Below are 12,890 nucleotides of genomic sequence, written 5' to 3' on the forward strand. Positions count from 1 at the left end.
TTGTAAGGATTGGAAAATGAAAGACTTTAATAAGTTTCATGAAATTAAGAACATTGAATTTTACATATTATTCTTAAATTGAGAAGTGTGATCAAATAATATGATATTGATTTACACTTTCTGGTACTGACGTACTGAGTGGGATGTCATTGCATATTGCAGCTTTCAGTTCCTGAAGTAGCAACTTAAATGATATTCATAAAAGCATTTCTAATTTTTGTTTAGAGCATTTATAATGCCAGAAACGCTGGATTGGCGCTACTTTCTACTAGAATGAAAACGCTAGGATGAGTTTTTCAAAACAATGTATACAAAGAGTCTTTAGGAATAACATTTGATATGAAAAATAATTTATTTACTCCACCGATACTACTGAAAATACAAACTTTTCTATTTATAGTATATTATTGTCTGAACCATACAATGGTATATCAAGAGGGTATGCAAGTTAAAACTAGCACAACTAACAAAAGCAAAAAATAATTGATCATAAACCGAATGAAAGCGGAACCGACACGTAATAATCTGTAATGTAAAATAGCTACATAAGGAAGACCACTTTAATTTTACTGTTCCTCTTTATCGCATTTAAAATCTAAAATAAATTAACTTATATATTACCTTCGAATATAAAATTTTCAAAAACTTACCAACATCAGGAAAATAATAATAACGTTACGAGTGAAATCTAACTTTGCAGTAAATAGTAGTCCAAATGCTGCAATAGTGGCTAAGAAGGTGATACACAGCCAACAATGCCCAACCAAGGCTTACCCAACCAAGGCAGAGCATCAGTCGATAATCAAAGAAACTGCCGAAAATATCAACAAAATTGGAGCAGCAAATTACCATAAGAAACAACATATTTCTCCATTTCGGTTAATTTCGTCATTGACAGACTGACTAACGAACTTATAAATTTCGATTATTATTCATATGAATTTTTAATAAGTGTTACTAGAAAGAGATTTTTCCCACATTAGTGCTATTTCTTTCGTTTCTTCCGTGGCATGGTCAGTGGATAAAACAGTCTAATTGCTTTGGAATTTCGAATCATATTTTCCTGGTCTAACTGTGATACCTCCGAATTCGAAATAATCAAATTTGCCATCAATTTATCAGCTGGATATCTGCAAACAAATAGAACAAGTTCATTGTGACAATGTATAAATATGAATTGAAGTGAATATGATAAAATAGAACATGATTTTTAATTGAAGAAAAAACTTGTTGTATCGTAGCCTACAATTTTTCTTACAGCACTTACATTACATCCCACTGAATTTCTACTAACAGCTTGACACTATTATTATGTGCCCATTATTAAACATTAACCTAATGAATAGGTTAGAATACACTTAACCAACAACAAAAACACCTCATCCTACCTTTAAATAACCTGTAAATCAATACAAGTTGGTTAATAAATCAAAAATCAACATTAAATAAAAATTCTTGTCAAATTATCGTACATCTGCGGACGTTTAGATCCCAAAGCAGTAGCGGAGGATTGTGCCACAACATGGGGAATTTAAAGTTACACTAGCCGAAATTTATCCCAGATTACTGATTGCCGGATTAGTGATGGCAGTCCTGTAGTATATTTTTAAATTATTGTAGTAAAAATGAAATAACATACTTACTTGATCTTGTACATTCCTCTCTTTATGTCATTTGTTATTCTTTTCAATGACAGAACAAAATTCTCGTGGCAACTGTTTTACGTCTGCCTTACAACATAAATCTTCGTAACGAACGAATGCATTATTCCATAGAAAACTGACATTTCTAATGATTTCGTCAAGTTTGATGACCTCTTTAATTATTGATTCTTCTAATACGGAAGTTTCATACTTTGATGTTATTTGTATCCCTGCCATTCCTTCCAGTCTAGTTACTCTTCTGTAATCACATTGTGACGTGTTTATGGAAATATTGATTCTATTGCAGCTCTGTCTGCTTTGCTTCTTGCATCGGATGGAACGTAAAGATATTCTATGTCCTTCGAAGGTGATATATTTTAATATTCCTGTTGCTAACACAACTGATAACACGAAGAAAACTGAGACATATATTTGAGGGTAAAATCTACGTTGTAACCAATGCGAGATAATGTAACAGAAACGATTCTTCTTACAAAGTCGTTGCTTCAGTTTACCACAGAAAACAATCAAACCGGAAGGAAACAGTCTGAAACATGGCATTGGTATCTGTCACTAAACGGTATCAAATTAAGTAGGAAATTTATTATAAAGCGTAATGTTGTACCCGAAAAATAATGTTGAGTTTATTATTAAAAATGGCCAGTTACTAAAAGCTAAATACTTAATACTGTAACACTAAGAAGCGTCAAATTCAAACATAGAGATGTCATATGATCTTTTACAAATGCATCGCATTAAATTACTATTTGCTATTTAATTTAACTACAAGTAAATATAATTAATTTATTTCTTACTCATTTTCTCTATTCCTCGGCATATTTAGTCAAACCCAGTTATAAACGTTATCATTTTATGTGAAATCCATATTGGTACGAAGTAGATTTGCAATCCTGTGAAAGAGGATAGTGATTTAAAACGTTAACCAGTTCGGTTAATGCTAAATGTCTGTTAAAAAGTAATATGAATATGGGGTATGGTTTAACACAAAAAACACTAGTTGCAGCTTTCTTATGAAAGTGTCAACGCTGAAGCCAAGGATTTATCAAGTGGCTAATGTAGACTTCAATGTTAGCCACAACGTCAATGTTATTGTCCTGGCTGACAATTTAGGTATACTTCGCTCCAACTTGAAAATTACTGTTCTGTCTTATAATTGACGTACTTTGTAACATTACTGAACGATTATTTAAGACAATTGACATAACACATATGCTTTTAGTTGACGTAGTTATTTAAATAACTTCATTTAAAATTTAAACAAAATCTACGTCATTACTTTTGTAATAAAATCTGATGACAAATATTTTATATAGAAAATATTAAAATATGAGTTGGAAAAAGATTATTTCAGATGGAAAACACTTATAAATCACCACTTATAACACCACACTTATAAAAAAAAGTAAAAAATTCTGAATAAAATTTTAATTAAAGCGAAAATTGCAATTTTAATAAAAAATTATATTTAGTAATTTAAAATAATTTTCATATAAACTGATAAAAATTAAACATAATAATAATTATAGTATAGAAAACAAATAGTTGTTGTATGAGTAGTTATGTGTACTTACATACTGTAGAGCCTTCAACAATTTAATACTTGTATTATTGCCGAATATATCTGGTTATGCTTGCTTAAAGCGTAAAAAGGTCGATAAAAAATATCATAAGATAAATCAGTTCCTAAAAACAAAGTACAAATAATAAGATAATTATTTTAAGGCATAAATTCCGGTCATGAATTGCGAATGTTATCATTAAGAACATATTTACAAATTTTATAAATCTAATGTATAAATATATATTATTAAATTTGAATTTAAGTATAGCCTTGTAAAATTGTAACAGACACTTGGTACATGTGCTTGTTCGAGTGACCAGTGGCGCGAAGGCTGTTGTTCGTGGGATTATGACTAAACGGCCCTAAGGCAGAAGACCCTTAGCCGCGGCAACGGAAGTCATTGCGATAGTAATTCTGCGCGGTACGAGAGGTACCGCAGGTTCACACACTTTGTTACTTGGTCATTTGTTGCTAGGACGTCGGCGAGCGCGAAGCCTTTTTCATTTCATTTCAATTTTTATTAAGGCACATACGCGCATACTCAGTACCGTCAAAACATAGCTGAGTGTAACATTTTTACAGTATTTATGGTGAATTAACATCTAGATGGAATGGTTGTACCATAGTTTTTACATGAGTTGCAATGAGTAATGGAATTACAGAGGATAAGAATAAGTAGTTACATAAGGCATAATTTATACGAAAGGACAGATTGAATTGCAGGTATTTGTTTACAGATCGATAGAGTAGAATAGATGGTGAAGGTTGTTACGATACATGGTAGTGGCATGAGGTGGGGGTACCCTGCCAGAAGGCCTGGCAAGGTTACAATATAGGGTATTTCCAGTAGACATTTCATTCCAACTAGACTTTAGGATAGAATGATACAATATTATATTAATAATAGTTAAATTAAAATAATTTCAACTTAACCTAAAAAAAAAAAATTAAATATTAATAGTATTAAAGCATGGCAACCAAAGAAAGTCAATGAGCCAAGTGTTCCTGTATGAATAGCGGTAGATATACGTATTATTATTCCAGGATACGTAGTACAGATGATGATATGTTGAATACACGTGGCCGAATGGCGATGGCATTGTGAGATGCCGTAATACAGAGAACACCTGGAATGGTTGTCGTAGAAAGGCAGTGCATAGTATAGTGCATACTGCACTGCAAATTAATATACGCCAGGAGATGTCGAATTGTCGACTAGCATAGTTCATTTCATTTAGTTGTCCAAAAGTTCTTGCAACGAATGTAAAGTGGATGTTCCAAAGTTCCAAAGATCCTGATAGCATGTTCTTGGAAAACATTCGAGTAAGGCTCACAAACTTGTTGAGTCCTTAGATATAGAGGTAAAAGGGTTTCTTGAATTCAAGAACTAGAGTCTTGAAGCAGAGCATACCATAGGAGGTGTTCTTTCCAAATAAGTGTATTAGTAGAGTTCTGATACACTATATTTATGATCGACATTAGGTCTCAATCGGTGTCTCAATGATTGTTACATGTATCGTGTTTATTCCAATTAAGTGTATTGATACAGTTTCTGATACACTAAATTTATGTTCTTCAATTGGTCACAATCAGTATCCACGTGTCCACATGTGTTTGCGAGTAGTACTTATCTGATGAACCCTGAAATTATATATAAAGAGCACGAACTAAAAATTAATTTTTGGTACTTACCTGTACTTGGGAGAGCTACCAGCGGCAGTGAACGACTACAATAGCAGCAGCATGTCCTGTTGTTATTATGCATCAGTTGATCCTAATAAGGTCCAGTATGCTGAACAGTATTACTGATGGTGATGTAAGAAATGCAACGCAGCAGGCAAGCAGGAGACAGACCGTAGTGTAAGTAGTACAGCCACGGATAGTACAATGAGATCGCATGATGAGTAGGCTGCCAGCTGCAGAGGAAGAGTCCGATGGCGGCAGCTGAATCTAGTTGTTGATGAGCCTCATTGAGTGGTTGCCGAAGCTTCTGGCTAACCTTTCAAAGGCAAGGAAGATTTCCTTGCTGGCCCAAATGTCAGAGTGGTTGCATGGCCAACTAATATTGAGTTCATCCATGAGGAGTCTAATATTCATGCGTTCGTGTTCAAGAGTATAGCAGTCAAAGAGGTAATGATCGGAGCCATCTTCCACTTGGCAAGTCGGGCAGACTTGTGGGTCCCTGTTGGTGAAACGGTGCAGGTAGGCTGCAAATTTACCATGGTTGGTAAGTACCTGCGTAGTGTAGTAATTTGGAGAAAACAACTGCACGGAGAGGAAGCGATGTAAGTCAGTCCCTAGTGGCAAGTGTGGCAATGGTTTCATGTCTTTTAATGAGTTTGTAGAAAGCATTGAAGATTTCCTTGTTTTTAATGAAGACGTCGTGATCACATGGCCAATCAATATTGTAGCTGTTTACAGTGATTTTTAGATTGAGACGTTCTGTTTCGAGAGAAATGCATTCGAATATATAATGGTCAATGTTATCTTGAAGATTACAGATAGCACATAAGGCATTTCTTTTGTTCGTAAAACGCTGAAGATAATTGGAAAATTTACCGTGTCCAGTAAGAAATTGGGTGAGAGGAGAACTTGGTTTAACCCATTCGTATGTATCATGGAAATTTTTAACATCTGGTACGAATTTGAAAGTAATGTTGTTATGTTTTTGAGTCCAGTTATTTTGCCAACGATGGAGTATATCATCGTATAATAATTTTCTGACACTTCTCCGGCAGATCTTATTATATATAGTGCAAGTAGTCATATCCCTGGCGGCTTCCTTAGCTAATTGATCCGCACGTTCGTTTCCTATTAATCCCTGATGTCCTCTTGTCCAAGTGATGCTATATTCATTGGTAGAATTGTAGAATAAGTAACGAATGCGAGTGGCAATAGGGTGCGGTTTTCTACTACGAAGAAGTTGAATAGCAGAATATGAATCACTAATTATATGGACGTTCTTATATTCTTGGTAAAGTTCGATCCAGTAGGTAGCCATGTATATAGCTAGCAATTCCGCCTGGAATACCGTACTTGCTTTATGTAACTTGCCTTTTACATTGTGTATTTCCATGTTGTGTTCGTAGACTACAAAAGCACAACCGATGGATTCGTCGATTCCAGAACCATCAGTATAAATTTCAAAGTCGGGTTGTGTGGGAGGATCAATCCGAAATAGGTTGTTAATGTATGGAGGTAGACTTTCAGCAAGTTGGACTATGATTTTCATAGTTTTCAGATCTAATTTCATCGGTGAAGTATAGCTTTCAGCACAATCGATTGGTTCCTTGATTTCCAGAACATCAGTATAATTTGAAGTCGGGTTGTGTGGGAGAATCAATCCGAAATAGGTTGTTAATGTATGGAGGTAGACTTCAGCACAACCGATGGATTCGTCGATTCCAGAACCATCAGTATAAATTTGAAAGTCGGGTTGTGTGGGAGATCAATCCGAAATAGGATTGTTAATGTATGGAGGTAGACTTTCAGCACAACCGATGATTTCGTCGATTCCAGAACCATCAGTATAAATTTGAAAGTCGGGTTGTGTGGGAGAATCAATCCGAAATAGGTTGTTAATGTATGGAGGTAGACTTTCAGCACAACCGATGGATTCGTCGATTCCAGAACCATCAGTATAAATTTGAAAGTCGGGTTGTGTGGGAGATCAATCCGAAATAGGTTGTTAATGTATGGAGGTAGACTTTCAGCACAACCGATGGATTCGTCGATTCCAGAACCATCAGTATAAATTTCAAAGTCGGGTTGTGTGGGAGGATCAATCCGAAATAGGTTGTTAATGTATGGAGGTAGACTTTCAGCAGTTGGACTATGATTTTCATAGTTTTCCGATCTAATTTCACCGGTAGAAGTGCAAATATTGGTTCCTATTTTCAGTTGGTGTAGATTGTATTCGAGTTGGATAATCTCTGTAATTGGAGGTTTTCGAGCTAGTACCTGTAAGCTACAAGTAGGAGTTGTCCTATATGCTCTCGTTATTAAAATCAGTGCTTTCCTCTGTGAAGATATTAATTTTCGATGTAGGTGAACTTTATGAATGGCGTTACCCCAACTACAGCAACCGTAAGTAATAATGGGGATGTAAATTTGATCATAAATAATATTTATAGCGTCTGATGTGAGTCCCCAGTTTTTCCTAGCAATTTGTGAGAAAGCATGAAAGATTAAGGTTGTTCTCTTAGCAATATATTTGACATGATCTTCCCAGCTAAGTCTAAAATCTATCCATACGCCGAGATATTTAATGCTTTTTTCAATTTTAATCGGCATATTATTCATTTTGATTGAAGGTTTGCGAAGGTATAAGTTGGGTTGTCGTGGCTTGTTGAATACGATTCCTATAGTCTTATTCGGATTAAAGTTTAATTTGTATTGTTTTCCCCATTGATATATTTTTTCGAGTATCTCGTTGCCACGTTTTTCCAATACTGCACGAGATCTCCCACCAATAAGAATTAGCACATCATCTGCATAGGCGGTAGCTGAGTCATATCCAAAGTTTTCTTGTAAAAAAGCATTAAAAGTTAAGTTCCATAGCAGAGGTCCGCATACTGATCCCTGTGGGCATCCTCGTACAATGTTGCGTTCCACACAGCATGTTCCATATTTTAGTATGGCTTTGCGACCATGAAGATAATTTGCAAATAGATGATATATATTTGATGAGCAAGCAGTTTTCCTTAGTTGAAGGAGTACGAAAGGCCACCAGGCACTGTCGAACGCTTTAGATATATCCAAACTAACACCGAGCACGTATTTATGGTTATCTAGTAGATTTTTGATATTTTGTACGGCATCGTAAATAGCATCTGAAGAGGAAATTTGCTGCCTAAAACCGTATTGAATGTTGCTAAGGAGTGCCTTGTTCTCAATATGCCAAGTTAAGCGATCTGTTATTAGTCGCTCAAGGACTTTACCGAAGACTGATAGTAATGAGATCGGCCTGAGTTCATTAGGCTTATTTGGTTTAGGGACAGGTACTAATTTTGCAATTTTCCATGGGGCTGGAAATATCCCCAAGCTTAAACAGGTATTATAGAGTTGCAATATTTGAGAGGGAATAAGTCTCCATATGTTTTTGGCAATTGTGGCGTTTATGCCGTCAATTCCAGGGGATTTACCATCTTTGAGTCTGCAAAAAGCATTATTTATTTCATCATACGTAAAATCTGGAGAATGATCATTATTGGTGTACGGGGTTATATCCAGTCTTAATTGCCTTTGCCATGGGGTATCTTCTTCAGCATTGTCATTAATGCAGAAGGTATCTATTTGCCGTTCTAAGGAATCTAGGAGACAACGGTCAGTTATTAGCTGATTCGTTGATCCCGGATCAGCAGTAGTTAAAATTTGGGGTTTGCGTAGTTTGTTAGTGCATAATTTTGTTAGGTATCCCCATGGGTTGGAGGAGGCAGCACTACAGTATTTCCGCCAGGATAAGATCTTGGCATCTTTTATTTCTTTTTTGTAGATAGCCTGGTGGTCGTAATATTGCTGTTTTAAATTGGTTCGGTGTGGCTCAGTTCTGCATGACTGAAATCGCCTCCTTAGAAGGTTGTTGATTTTACGTAATTCTGAGAGCCGACTGTTCCACCAAGGGACAGATCTATGTTTAGGAGAGGTTTTAGGAATATACCTATTACAGGCGTAATTAATTTTGTGAATGTTGTGCTCAAGAACTTCCGCAATTATATCAATGGAGTCATTGAAGTCATATGCTAGCATGTTATTTAACAGATAATTTTGTATGCTGTCCCAATCGGCGAGGGCAATGTTGAATCTGTCCTTAGTTGTAGTGGTTGCGTAGTTATTGTCTTTAATTTTTAGATTAAAAGAGATGTATGCATGGTCGCTAAGGCTACTTTCACGGTGTACTCTCCAATCCTCGAGTTCAGCCATGCATTCAGGACTGCAAACTGAAATGTCGATCCATGTGGTACCATGTCTGGAGACATAAGTGGGGGTGAAAGTGGATTGTTTAGTAGTTGTAGATCGTTAGAAGCAAGAAATTCCTCAAAAATTTCTCCACGGTTGTCTTGCTGGTCTCCTCCCCATGTAGGAGAGTGTGCGTTGATATCTCCTACAATGATGAATTTTGCGTGTTGGAATTTATTAATAATATTCTGTATGTTATTAATCATTAAATTCATGTCCTCATGCTGTGGGCAATAAATATTGATAATAATGTAGGTGTTGTTATTAAAATATAATTCGTTACATACAAGGTGTTCATTTGATACATTCATGCGATGTAGAATAGAGAGGTTAGTATTGACAATGACATTTATAGCCCAAGGGTATAGATCAGTACCTTTTAGAATCGGATAGCGAGTGGGTAAACAAGCCGGATAGTTTCGTATACAATATGGCTCCTGTATAAATATAACATCGTATTTGTGACAGATGGATGCCAGTTGAGATGTTGAGGAAATTCCTCTCCCCAAATTTATTTGTAGAAAACGTAAGTAATTGCAGTTGTTAGAAGCCATATTCAGTACGTTCGATTATTGTATTTTTTATTCGTTGATAAACTGGACAGGAGCTGTCTAGAGCATTATGGTTTATATCGCCGTGTAAGGAACTGAGTCCGAACCTTATTTTTTATTTTATTATTATTTCCGTTTTATTATCTTTTGTTTGGGGTTTATGTTTATTTAGGACGAAGGTTCCCCACCACTCTCTTGTTAGTAATGAAAAATGAAGATAAAACAACTCACGGAGAAATAAGCGCCGTAGGAAAAATCTTGCGCACTTGCGCTGCCCGGCGGAAGTAACAGTCCGCAGAAAAAAAATGGAGGGGGAGTTCCCACAATCACTAGTAGAGAAATACTTGATAAACCATCTTAACTTAAACATCCCAGAAAATTATGATAAATATTTTGTAAACGGTTTATAAGCTTTGTCGGAAACTTAAAACTGCCAGAAAAGAAAGTTAATGTTAGCAACTAAGTATGTAAATAAGAGGAGTAACCCAGCTCAAGTGTGACGTCATCTCACAGTATAAAACCTGTATGTTAACCGAAGAAGGAGAGGTGATTTCCAAATCGAGGCGACTGTGAGAGCGAGGTTAATTCGAAAGCGAAGTACAGTCAAACCTGTTTTTATGCGCTCTTTTTATGTGCGATTTTTATTTGTGCGATTTTTTTAATGCGAATTTTTAATTTGTGCGGTATAATTGGCGACTAGTCTTGTGCGATTCGTCATGTCTTACGTTGACTTATTATAGCTAAATAAACTTATTATAGCATAAATGCACTTATTATAGTAATAATATTGCATGAATATGCGAAAAATGAAATAATTTACTTTTTAAGTCAACAAAACACCACCTGGACAAAAATATGTAAAACAGACGATAGACCAGACGATGCAGTCAAGTGCTGACATCTGTTGTCAATAAATTCTATTTCGTACGGTTTTGAGTTATTTTCTATGTGAGACTTTTTTTATGCGGTCCCTGTTGACCGCATAAAAAAAATATTTTTTAATTGTGTCGCGAAAACTATTATTTACAGCCATTCGTGAAGTTTCGTGAGATTTTTTTAATGCGTTTTTTTTTAATGCGGTCCCTATCCCCCGCATAAAAACAGGTTTGACTGTATTTTCTGATAGAAGTCCAGATTGATAATTGGACGATCCAAGGTGCTAAAGAGGAGTTCGATTGACGATTTGACGATATCGAAAGTATTGAGGAAATAGTTTCTTCGTATAGTGAGGTGACGGATAGACGTTTAATTAGTAAGAGATTTTGTTCATAGTTGCTAAGTATTTGATTTGTCGAATTTCAAAGGGGAATTACTATTAAGTTAAGCTAAGTTTATTGTCGGGTTGACTTGTTGATTTTCGTTAATAAATTTTTATTGGAATTATTGATATTTGTACGTAGTACGTTCTAGTTGCTAATTAAATATATTTGAACTTTTGATCTGACTTGATATTTATCGTTATTATTACTAATTTTTCGGTGCACGCTTAAGCCCAGGCCTGGCAAACTAATCTCGAATCCGCGTAAAGTACCCATTAGGTTAACGGAAGTTTTACCGACCGTAATTATAGTCAGTTTCCTAAGATACTAAAAAAATAGTACTTTACAGCCGTATTTATTGTGGTGACAGTTAATACATCTTGGTTTTGTGGATCTATTGGACATTGTTTATACGAGTGTTCACCAGCACATTGGCTACAGGTAATTGTTTCTTGCTCACAATATTTAGTTGAGTGTCCGTATTTGCAACAACGAAAACATTGTAATACTGGACAGAAGTCCATTACACGACAGCGAGACCATTGCAGATTTATTTTACCCTCCATAAGTAAATATTTTCTTAACTGTGGTGAAACTTCCACCGCCCAGTTTATATATGGAGTGCCTTTCCGTCCCATGTTAAATTTAATTTTAAATTGGTCACAAAATTCTTTTTCAGAGTAATTTTCATTTAATATATAATTTTGTTCGTATATATGGGTTAGGAGTTCCTCACGTGATAGATGTGCTGGCGTGGAGTAGATTACGATGTGAGGATTCCTTCTTTTTGGTCTCTTAGCAACCAGTTCCGGAATTGTTTCCTGTATGCAGTTTTCCAGCTTGTTAAGATCGTCTTTGTTGTGTAAATGTATTGCAACACCTCCCCCGCCAATACGACGAATTCTGTCGACTCCAATGCCTAATTTAGATGGGTTAATATGTTGTTGAATGATCTTTCGTGTTTCTTCACTGTTTTTGTTTTCTTCTTTATTGTAAATTAAAAGAATGTCTTTGGAGGGTTTTACTGGGGTATTCAAAGAAACAGGGTGGATAGCCCTTCCAGATTGTAACACCGCACTATATGTAGGGTGATCATTTCATTTTTCTTGATATTATCAGTTTTGTCATCGAGTTTCTCAACTTTATCTTTTATCTCAGTTAACATAGTGAGGATTGTGTTATCTTCATATATTTTTATTATGCGATTTATGCAATCGAAAATGAAATCGGTATGACAGGGAGTGGAGAGTTTTCATTTAGTATTTACAGCTATGTAACCCTTAAGCTCAGAAATTACTCTATTGGCAGCCATACGGGCTGCTGGAAAAGGTGAGTCATCAGACGTATTCATATTGTAGCTATATGGCAAAAGCAATTTAGTAGGAATGAAGTACAATAATTGAAATCAACAGGTAGTCCTGATTCCAAAAATATATGATATGCAATACTTCAGAGGAATAGGCAAGGAATGAAAGCAGCTTCTAGTTTATTACTCGAAGTTTTCAGACGGAAGGTCAATGACTGTTGTGATGGAAACTAAAAAGATGGAAATAGAATACGTTTTAAGAATTTCCATAATTTAAAATCTAATGAACAGAAATTGACGAAAATTTGCGATAAAGTTACTTAATTGGTGTAGATGGTGATACCAAAAAACTTTTTGAAAATAATTAACCGGAAGCGATAAAACGGCGTTCGATTACCGACCGCAAATGACACCAAAAAATAGTGATAAATCGCTGAAAAATGCACCAAAATTTACCAATTTTGAAGGCAGTACTTGTTATTACTGTACGCAAAAGGTGTCTTTACGAAAATAGATTTACCGGCAGCAGGAATTCCGAATAAGCGAATATAGCGAATTTTAGCTTCTAATTCAAAAATTTTTGGAAAAAAG

The 12,890-nt window shown here is 35.4% G+C and overlaps 1 protein-coding gene across 1 annotated transcript; it reads right to left on the reverse strand.

Moving 5' to 3' along the window:
* Positions 1 to 5,515: 5,515 nt before the first annotated feature.
* On the reverse strand, positions 5,516 to 6,478 carry LOC136979498 (uncharacterized). The gene has a single exon (XM_067275505.1). The coding sequence runs from the start codon at positions 6,476 to 6,478 to the stop codon at positions 5,516 to 5,518; it is 963 nt and encodes a 320-aa protein (XP_067131606.1).
* Between the last annotated feature and the right edge of the window lie 6,412 nt (positions 6,479 to 12,890).

The sequence above is a fragment of the Centruroides vittatus genome, unplaced genomic scaffold (assembly GCF_030686945.1).
Source record: "Centruroides vittatus isolate TY-2023 unplaced genomic scaffold, ASM3068694v2 contig_628, whole genome shotgun sequence".
NCBI classification, from domain to species: Eukaryota; Metazoa; Arthropoda; class Arachnida; order Scorpiones; family Buthidae; genus Centruroides; species Centruroides vittatus.